General features: G+C 38.9%; 1 protein-coding gene across 1 annotated transcript; it reads left to right on the plus strand.

The window, feature by feature from the left end:
- The first annotated feature begins 2713 nt into the window (after window positions 1-2713).
- Window positions 2714-9159, plus strand: LOC113686176 (uncharacterized). The gene is made up of 5 exons (XM_089206890.1): window positions 2714-2927; window positions 4349-4611; window positions 5466-5580; window positions 6032-6550; window positions 7300-9159. The coding sequence occupies exons 1-5, from the start codon at window positions 2837-2839 to the stop codon at window positions 7647-7649; spliced, it is 1338 nt and encodes a 445-aa protein (XP_089063016.1). The 5' UTR covers window positions 2714-2836; the 3' UTR covers window positions 7650-9159.

Consider the following 9159-nt stretch of genomic DNA (forward strand, 5'->3'; position numbering starts at 1 on the left):
ACCATGTTGATCGATGTACATGTGTACATTTCAGAAATCAAAGGGAAATTCTTACCGGACCAAGTTACTCAGGTCTAATGAGTGTCATATCTATTCTGATCAATTATTTATCAGCGTTTTTCTGCAGGCTCGATTGCTTAGGGGACAAACATTTGGATCGTTGACGATGACTACGAAACATTTTGTTTTCCACTGAATTTCAGCTCTCAATACTTATTTATTGATAGTTTAATGATGGAATTAATCTAGAGAAATTCTTATATTTTAAAATAAAAGGGCGTACTTGCCTCGAATTGCCTGTAGTGCTAATTAATTAACTGTATGGTAATGTATATAGGTTCAACAACTTTTTAATATTGGGTTCTGTCATCATAACATATCACATATCATCTCTTAAGAACAAGTAATCATTGACTTTAAAATACATTGTCCTTAAGAATTAATTTGAGAGCCGACTGAAAACCTTTAACATTTAGTCAGACTGTCATAACAGTTGCCAGTACTTGTTTTAACGTGTGGATAGCGAAATGCATTGTGAGGATAAGATATCTCTCTCAAGAACATAGTGCAAGGGCCGTGCTACTTCGCTTACCCGGACATTTCGATCTGAAGTCGAACGCAATGATCGTTGGGCCACCACATCTCCCACACATCAGACAAACAACCAAAAAAAGTGAAGCCTGCCTTAAAGAATCTGTAAAAACTCTCACATAACACGCGAAAAAGAATGTTAAAGTTAACTCACCATGGGTTGCAACTGTTTAGGTGTAAAACTAGCCTAAGAGCAAAAAAATGAGAGATTAGAAAGAAAACATGTTGCTGCAACAGCGCCTCATGTTCAGAGTTTGTCAAAAAGAAAATTCTTAGCTTTCTTTTGACATGCACAATAATTCACTTTTTAAGGAGACTGTCAAAAGCGCGTGGAAACTATATCACCCGTAGGATGCTTATTTCTCGCATGGAGCCAAAAGGAGAAATTTTATCTCTTATTGTGATTAGTTATAAATCCCAAAGCGGCTGCTGTTTATGAAGCTCTTCCAATGTCATTTGTGCATAGAAATATTCAGTAAGGAGTCTCTTCTTTTGGCTCTTCATAGAAAACAACGACGAAAACAAAACGAGTTCGAATGAAGTCAAAACAGTGCCTCTGTTTGACAAAAAGACTGAATAACAACTCAGTAAAATGACGGAAGTGTTTTTAGTGTTTCCTTGTTTAATTACATAATTGGCCCGGTGGAGTAAAAACCATCATTGAAGCTTGAATTTGCCACTATACTCAATATAAATGCGTTATTGACCAAGTGTAAAGTAAAGACGGCTGGATATTAGCAGTTCAAGTTAGCGGGGATTCTACATTAGTGTTCTTAGTAAACACAAGGGATCACGGGCGATCATCTTTGAAGAGAAACAGCACACTTAATAGTCGAGCCTGTATTGAGCGGAACCGTATCAGGGGGCGGTTATCAAAGTCCCGAAATCGTTCCCTTAATTACTGTCATTTTCTCCTTCATTAAGCGGTCACCTTTGTTAAGCGGTAGTGTCACCCTTTAAACTCAAGCAATAATTTAAGAAGACGCTTCTGTGATACCCTTGCTTCATCGGAATGTTTTAATTACGAGGGAAGGCCATGTAAACACCTATAGCTTAATTTATACTAGTAGAATAAAAATTGTTTGATTATTAGTATTGGGCAAGATTGGCTGAGAACGAAAATCGACAACTGGAAGATTTGCCACAGGCCGATTGTGGCCGTGTACCTGAAAATTTCTTCTGTCGTGATCTGTCGGTAAGGACCGAGTCACTAATTGTTTTTGTAGTGTTTTAACGCATTTTTTCATCTTGAACCGTAGCGCGTTCGCACTTTATCCAGGGATTTTCGATCCTTTTACCTTCATTCATTAATAAAATTGACTTTTCTTGTTAGTAAAGGGCTATTGTGTTTATGTGATAAACAAAATAATATATGGTTGCTGGTAGATATGAAATTTCTCTTCTCGTGTTCAACTCGACATCTCACTTCCGAGGTAAACACTCGAAGAGAAATTCGATATCCACGCGCGCCCATGTATTATTCATTATATGTCGTCATGGTAGCAGTTTGTTTGAAGTGCTTATTCACACCTGCCTTAAGACAGACTTAATTTTTCACGCTAAAATTCATAGGATTTTTTTGTTATTCATTTTTGACTGCTTTATTCGTTTTGGTGGTTAAAAATGTGGAAAAGTCCCCAAAAGAGTATATTTTAAAAAAGGATTCACGTTTCGTGATGTTTCTCTCGTTTAATTCAAAACGTGCGATTTAAATGTAATCGTTTAAATATCGAATACAGTACCGAAGCTAAAATGATGGTCTGAACTCCCGCATAACAAAGGAATAAGAAAACACAAAACACATCATTCATTTTCCTTTGTTTTTATTCTGTCAGTTTACAAAACTTTGGGATTGTTTTGAATTTCAATTCCACCAAGAATACAGAAGACTTACAATTATCAAAATTAATTCAAACTCAAAGCTCAAATTATTTAGTCGTCTGGGAGGTCATTTAATGATATTAGACATGATCGTCATTATTTTGATAATAATGACATATTAGTGATAGTTACAGTTTAAATAGAAACGACATGCTCTCTGCAGTAGTTCCTAGTTTCTTTTCTTTTCTTTTTTGTGTCGTTTCGTTTTCTTCTTTCCATTGGGGTTAATTATTAACGATGATGAGCTATAAGATTTGGCCGTTTTGCTCAGTGCGAGAGTTATCTCACGCTATTGAAATTTTCGTATACAAGGAATTACCGCAAGAAAAAGGCTGAAAAGTTCCTTTGTTATAAGATTCTGAGTATGAAGCTCTATCGCTGTCCGGTGCTTTCTTTCCTCTTTCTACTTCTTTTATTTGGAGGCTGGTTTTACATCTTGACGGGTGCAAACCAAGGTTAGTTAGCTTTAACTTTCCTTTGCGTGTGGGGGTTGATCAAGGATTTTATTGATTCTTGAAGGCAGACTTCATTTTAAATTTTCGTGGTCGTGTGTTTGATGTCTATTGATGGCTCAATGATCATTGCGTTAGACCTGAGAGCGGAAGGTGTGGGCTCGAGCACCAGCCCGACGACTGTGCTATGCGTTCTACCTTCACAGGGCCTTTCTCTATCCAGGAGTTAAAACGTTTGCTGGAAAACTGTTTGGACAATCTTACTAAACGTTAAGGACAGTCCTTTACTAAAGACATGCGCACTTATACTCAGTACATATACACTTAGTACATATACACCATAGTAAGTTCTAAATAAAGCTGAGGGAGTGCGCAGTTGACGGATCGGAAAGCAAGGTTGAACCGAAAATTCGGTCCTAATTCAACTCATCGATAGGGCTGTGATTTAAAATGTAATGTGATCATTCGAAGAAAGTCGAGTGCAACCAAATTTGCTATTTTGTTGATAATTATAGCTAAAGAAGTCCACGAATTAAAGTGAACCAAGATTCTAGGAGAAGGAAGCACTTATGGAAACTCTCCAGACTAGTTTCATCACAAAATGCAATAAATTTGTTTAACACTTTCCTGGGGAAGTTTCCTCAATTTTATTTTTGCGAAGAACTTATTCAGATCAATTTTACCATAAAACAATTAAATATATACGTATTAGAAGCTAAAATTCTGTGGGGAAAAAATATTTTTTGGTCATTATCAACTAGTTTTGCCCCCAATAGATCGAGCTTGCAGGGAAACGCTAATAAATGATTAATCAAAGAGAGGATGAAGTCGGCGTGGCTGTTTCAAAGAAAGACAGTTAATTAATTATCGGTGACGTTATGTTAAGCAGGATGTAACAAATTTTGTAAACATCAAAATGATCTCTGCGGTAGATCACGTTTGTGGAAACATCTAGAGACTTTGACTTTGAAAATGACACGCGTGGCTGGCTCCTGTTCAAGGGCAACCCACGCACTTTTCGCCTTGTTATTGTTTATCAATTTTAAAGATCTTCTATACGCGTAAATATTTTCGATACAGAAAGTGGTGGAGCAATAATTGAAAAGAACAATAAGAGAGAGAGATGCTCTCAATGGTTTAAATGGATTTTTATGGCTTCTTTACGCGACCTCTGATTGCTTTTTAACCCGGATTAAATTACCATGCTGGGTAAGCGTTTGTAGGCTTTTACACCAAAAAAATATTGAAGTCAAGCCAGCCCTCCTTGCCAAGCAACCGTCGTTGAGAGCCGAGTTGACTCGGCGAAAAGTGGTGTAACTTCCTCAATTTTTTCATGTAAATACTAACCCGGGCTAGCACTTTCGATTAGATGACCAATTTTGCTTTGTTTTTCCACCATTCCGTCACTCCTGTCTAATATACAGATAGCTGTCGGCGTCTCGTGTTCCTGCAACCAACGTATGGATATGCATTGGTGGGTCATGTCCTCAGAAACATTTCATTACCGGTCGGTATGCATATGTATAGTCGCTGCAGAAATTGGTGTACCATGGAAGACAGATGTACATCGATCAACATGGGACCAAGTAAAAGGGATAAAGTTTTGTGTCAGATAAGTGACTCGGACCAATTGCAACACCCAAATGATCTGAAACCGATGGCAGACTTTATGTACAGGGGTACGGAGGTAAGGATATGATATTTGTTTTGAGTTTTTTTGTCTACTTGTAAGCCTTAGGTATCGTTCAAAATATTTTCCTTGCTCCTCTGTGAGTTCTCACTTGTAGTTAGCCCGGGCGATTTCATCAAAAAACTTTTCAAAAGAAGCCCAGAAACACCGCCATCGACCAAAATGAAAACACCAAAACCTTCAAGTATGTCCGGCATGAATCCACAACATTCAATGATCACTTGCGATTTGCGCTGGCGATGAAACTCGCCGCGATGGTGTAAGAAAGCAGCAAGTTCCTGGTATAACGTTGGCGTAAAGAAGCATAGCGAATATGAATGTTTTGGAAATGATATAAGTGAAAAATTAAAGAACATGGAAAGATTGCGCCTAAAAAAGGAGGCAGATTATTTCGGTTTGTTGTGTAGAAACTCACACTTGCTGTTATACGCGTAATACGAGCATAATCAAATTATAACAAAATTCTCGAACGTGATTGGTTATCACCAGCCCAATTTGAGCACTTATAGAGCAGTGTACGCGTGATGCTTGTAATTGGACAATCGCCGATTAATATTAATATTTTCATGAAAACGTATACCCGATGTCTAATACTCGTGATTAACAAATTGGACTCCCGCTTCGTGGTCGTCTTATTTTGTTCATCACTCGTATGATTACAGACCGAATTGGACTCCAATCGGTCCTTTTACCATTAATAATAGAACACCGGAAAAATCTGTTGCGTTGCGTCTAATCTGAGACGATTCATGTACAAGTTTTTCTGTGTTCTCATACTACCTTAAGGGATTTTCTAGTAATTGGAGTGCGTATATTCTCTTCAAATAAGGCTAACTATATTTTTTTACCAGAACAAATGTTGTTTCAACAAGTGCTACAACAATGCAACTTGCCTAGTTGGATTTACAGACAAGGAATACAAGTGTATGTGTCGGGCTGGTTACACGGGGAAGCATTGTGAAAAAGGTGAGGAGTACTGATAGCTCCAAAAATCATGTTTAGTATTGCATTTATGCGTCTCTTTTGTAACTGTATTTTAGTTTGATCTCGTATGTCTCTTGCTTCCGTGTGCTGTATCACACTCTGTGCCCGTTTTGGTTTTGGTTTCATTTAGGGACTCAAGTTTCCTCCTGTCGTTTCACGATTGTCTGTATCTCTCTTTTTTTTTTCCTTCACTTTTGTTTTGTGTGTTGCCTCGTTTTATCTGATGATTCGCGTCTCGCTCTTTATCCCTTGTAGTTTTCGTTTTATTCATCCACTCGTGTTCCGTTTGTTTCCTGGTGTCATCTGTTGATTCGAGTTCCTCTCATCTCTTTTGTGGTTTTCATTTCTTTCTTGTGTCCCCTTGTGTCTTGTCATGCGATAACACGCCAAGAGATAGGAAAAGCGATTAAAGGGTTTTTTTTAATCCCCACAGCATTCAATGCCGTTTTTACAAATAACAATGCCTCAGGTAGATATGGTCCACCAACACAAGGCAGTCATTACACAGGTCAGGATCATGACGGACAAGCGACATTATCCAGTGGTATTCAACAATGGACTGTGCCTTACAGTGGTGAATACAGAATAGAAGCAATAGGAGCAGCAGGAGGGTACGATTCAACACCTAACAGCTCTCAGTACCGCGGAAGAGGAGCGAAAATGATTGGAACATTCCGTTTAAACAAGGGTGAAGTCATTCAGATACTTGTTGGTCAAGAAGGAGGAATAAACGAGTGGAATAAGTCCTCTGCAGGTGGTGGAGGCACCTTTGTAGTGAGAGGAAGCAGAACACCTTTGATAATAGCTGGAGGCGGAGGAGGCGGTCAAAGTGTTATAGCAAGACATGGAGGATGCGACGCCAGTACAAACACAACAGGAAATCCTGGATACAAATCATGGCCGGGGGGTAGTAATGGACATGGCGCACAGACTGCCGATGATCAATGGGCAGGTAAGGCGGAATATTGCGATGATCCCTTTCAACTCCGCTCCTCATTTAGCTATAGAGAACACTATTCACGTTCCGTTTTATCAAGCCTTACACGACATCTTTAAAGACTATTAATAAATACTTCGAAATGACACAAAATTGTAAATCATCTGCCATAATTGCGCAATATTGAGGTAACATACGGAATTTTGTTTATGAGTGGCAAAACTTTGGAAAACTAACTCGTTCATATAATCACTCGTTCGTTTTTCCGAGTTTTCTAACTCGTGAATATAAATCCCTACGTCGTACTTGCTATGAAGAAATCTGTAGAAGTCTGAGAAAGGTTGTCGCAAAAAAAGGACAAAAGTGCACGCCGCGACAATCTTGAAAGTTAATCTGGTATCCGGTAATTAGTAGATTTTCATGGGCCAAATCAATTGATTGATACCTTGTGCTTACCGTGAGGTTTTCTCAGATTTCCATGTAATTCTGAGGTAAAAGAAACGTGACCTGACAACTACCCACATTACCTCTCGGAGTAGTCGCGTACACTTTTACACTTTTTGGCCGACAACCTTTCTCGAAGCAGCTGTATCCACCAAACGGGTCGCGTCCCAATACAAAGGCATCACGTAAAGGATTGACCACACTGATATGAGTGCATGTGAGTGTTTTGTTTTTTCGCAATAAAAATGCCAATAATCGAGAAGCGTAACATTTCAGTTTAACACAGTTCCGTTTTTGTTTATTATTGAAATTTTTTTCAGGTGGTGGTGGTGGTGGGTTTTACTCCAGTGGAAGAAGTAGTGTAAATTTTGGTGGAACCGAGGGAAAAGGTGGAGAAGGTGGTAAGGGATTCCTTCAGGGAGGGGTAGGTGGAAGATCCTTGCATAACGATATCGTTGGTGGGTTTGGAGGAGGAGGTGGAACTCACGGATTCAGAGGAGGAGGGGCAGGAGGAGGAGGCGGATACTCTGGGGGAGGCAGTGGAAAAGGCAGAGGGAATTCTTGTGGGGGTGGCGGTGGATCCTTTAATGTTGGACACAATCAGCAAAATGATTGTTGTTACAAAACGGCTGGTCATGGTCAAGTGACCATCACATTTCTGATAAACTGACATACCGCATCGCATAATTTCAAAAACAGCGATAACGAAAGTAGAATTTAGCCGTGATTGCTTGGTATTGTAACTGACGAATAGCAGCCACTATTAGCCAACATTAATTTTGGTCATTTCCGACGTGATGAGATGGGAGAAGAAGAAGTGCACATTGTCAATCAATGCTTGCCCTTTTAAGGAATCATCGTCTCTACCAACAGGCAGATATATTCCTTTTTCTTTTAAATATTTTAAGATTATTACTTTCTTTCTGTGAAATGTCTCCATGCTTTGCCACATTATGGAAATGATATTGCCTGATCTTTGAAAATGGTAAAAACGGTACGTTGTTGAGACTATTTTGCTAATATTTTCTAGTTTGTTTTTTTTCCTAAACATATTCGACCAGCTCTGGCAGATTTTTACTGAAAGAGCAGGTGACAAGCAAGTATCGTCCAAGATCATTTCTGTGTAAGCTGCTGTGATCGCAGAAATTGAAACAAGGGTTGAGGATTTCTTTTTCAACTTTCCCTCAATCGTTCACGGAAGCAGTTGTCACAAATAGAAAGATTGCCGCCGTTAGCCGAACAGGTTTTTTTTTATTTTTTTAACACAATTGGCAATAATGTCGCCATCTGATTGGCCAGTTTGCCGTTGTCGATGCGAGTACGGTAGCGCTGCTTGTCAACTTGTCACGCTATTGTTAAGCACTGAAACAAATGTTTTATTTGACGTCGACATAGTGGTAAAAACAAAACGGCCGTGGATTAGCGTGGTCTGCACTCTTATCGAAACGATATTCGTCATAACAGTGGTCAAAATTTGTTACGAACTCACACGGCTGTGCCTGGTGAGTCCACAACGTCTTTGAAACCTTTCCATTGGATTCGCAACTGTTTTCTCCACAAATTTACTTGCAAGACCACGGGCGCGTACAATGAGCTATCAACATTCGAAAGAAAAACTCTCTTATAAACTCTCTTATAAACTTCAATTCCAAGCTGTTGCTACATCGTAGTTGAAACTGGAAACTTAGTGCAAAATTATCAATAAAAAAGGGTTCTCCAGTATATTGTGTGTGCTTTTCTTCACTGTAAAAGCAATTATCGATCAAAGAAACAAAATCGAATTTCTTCAGCTTCTTTAAATATGATTTTCGCGCTAATAACGCGATGATTTAACGAGAAAAGGTAGATGTAAAGCAGTTAAAGATAAAAAATAAATAAATAAATAAGCAAACAAACAAGGAAACAAACGGCACAGCCGAAGCAAATATGAAGCCAAGATGACGGATCCAAGTTGGGGAGAGGGAAGAGGGAGCTGTATATTTTTCGACGAAAACGTGCTTTGCTAATATTATACCTCGTCTCCCAAACCACCCTGCTGAAAAAAGGGTTGGAAGAATTAAAAGATACAACAGTGGCGACATTCTCGACAATAACAAGGATTGGTATATCTTCGGGTAGACACTATATCCTTTATATTGTAAGAAAACTTCAATAAAGATACGAAGAGTTAATCTCCTCAA

Source organism: Pocillopora damicornis, chromosome 1 (genome assembly GCF_964200805.1).
Source record: "Pocillopora damicornis chromosome 1, jaPocDami1.2, whole genome shotgun sequence".
NCBI lineage: Eukaryota > Metazoa > Cnidaria > Anthozoa > Scleractinia > Pocilloporidae > Pocillopora > Pocillopora damicornis.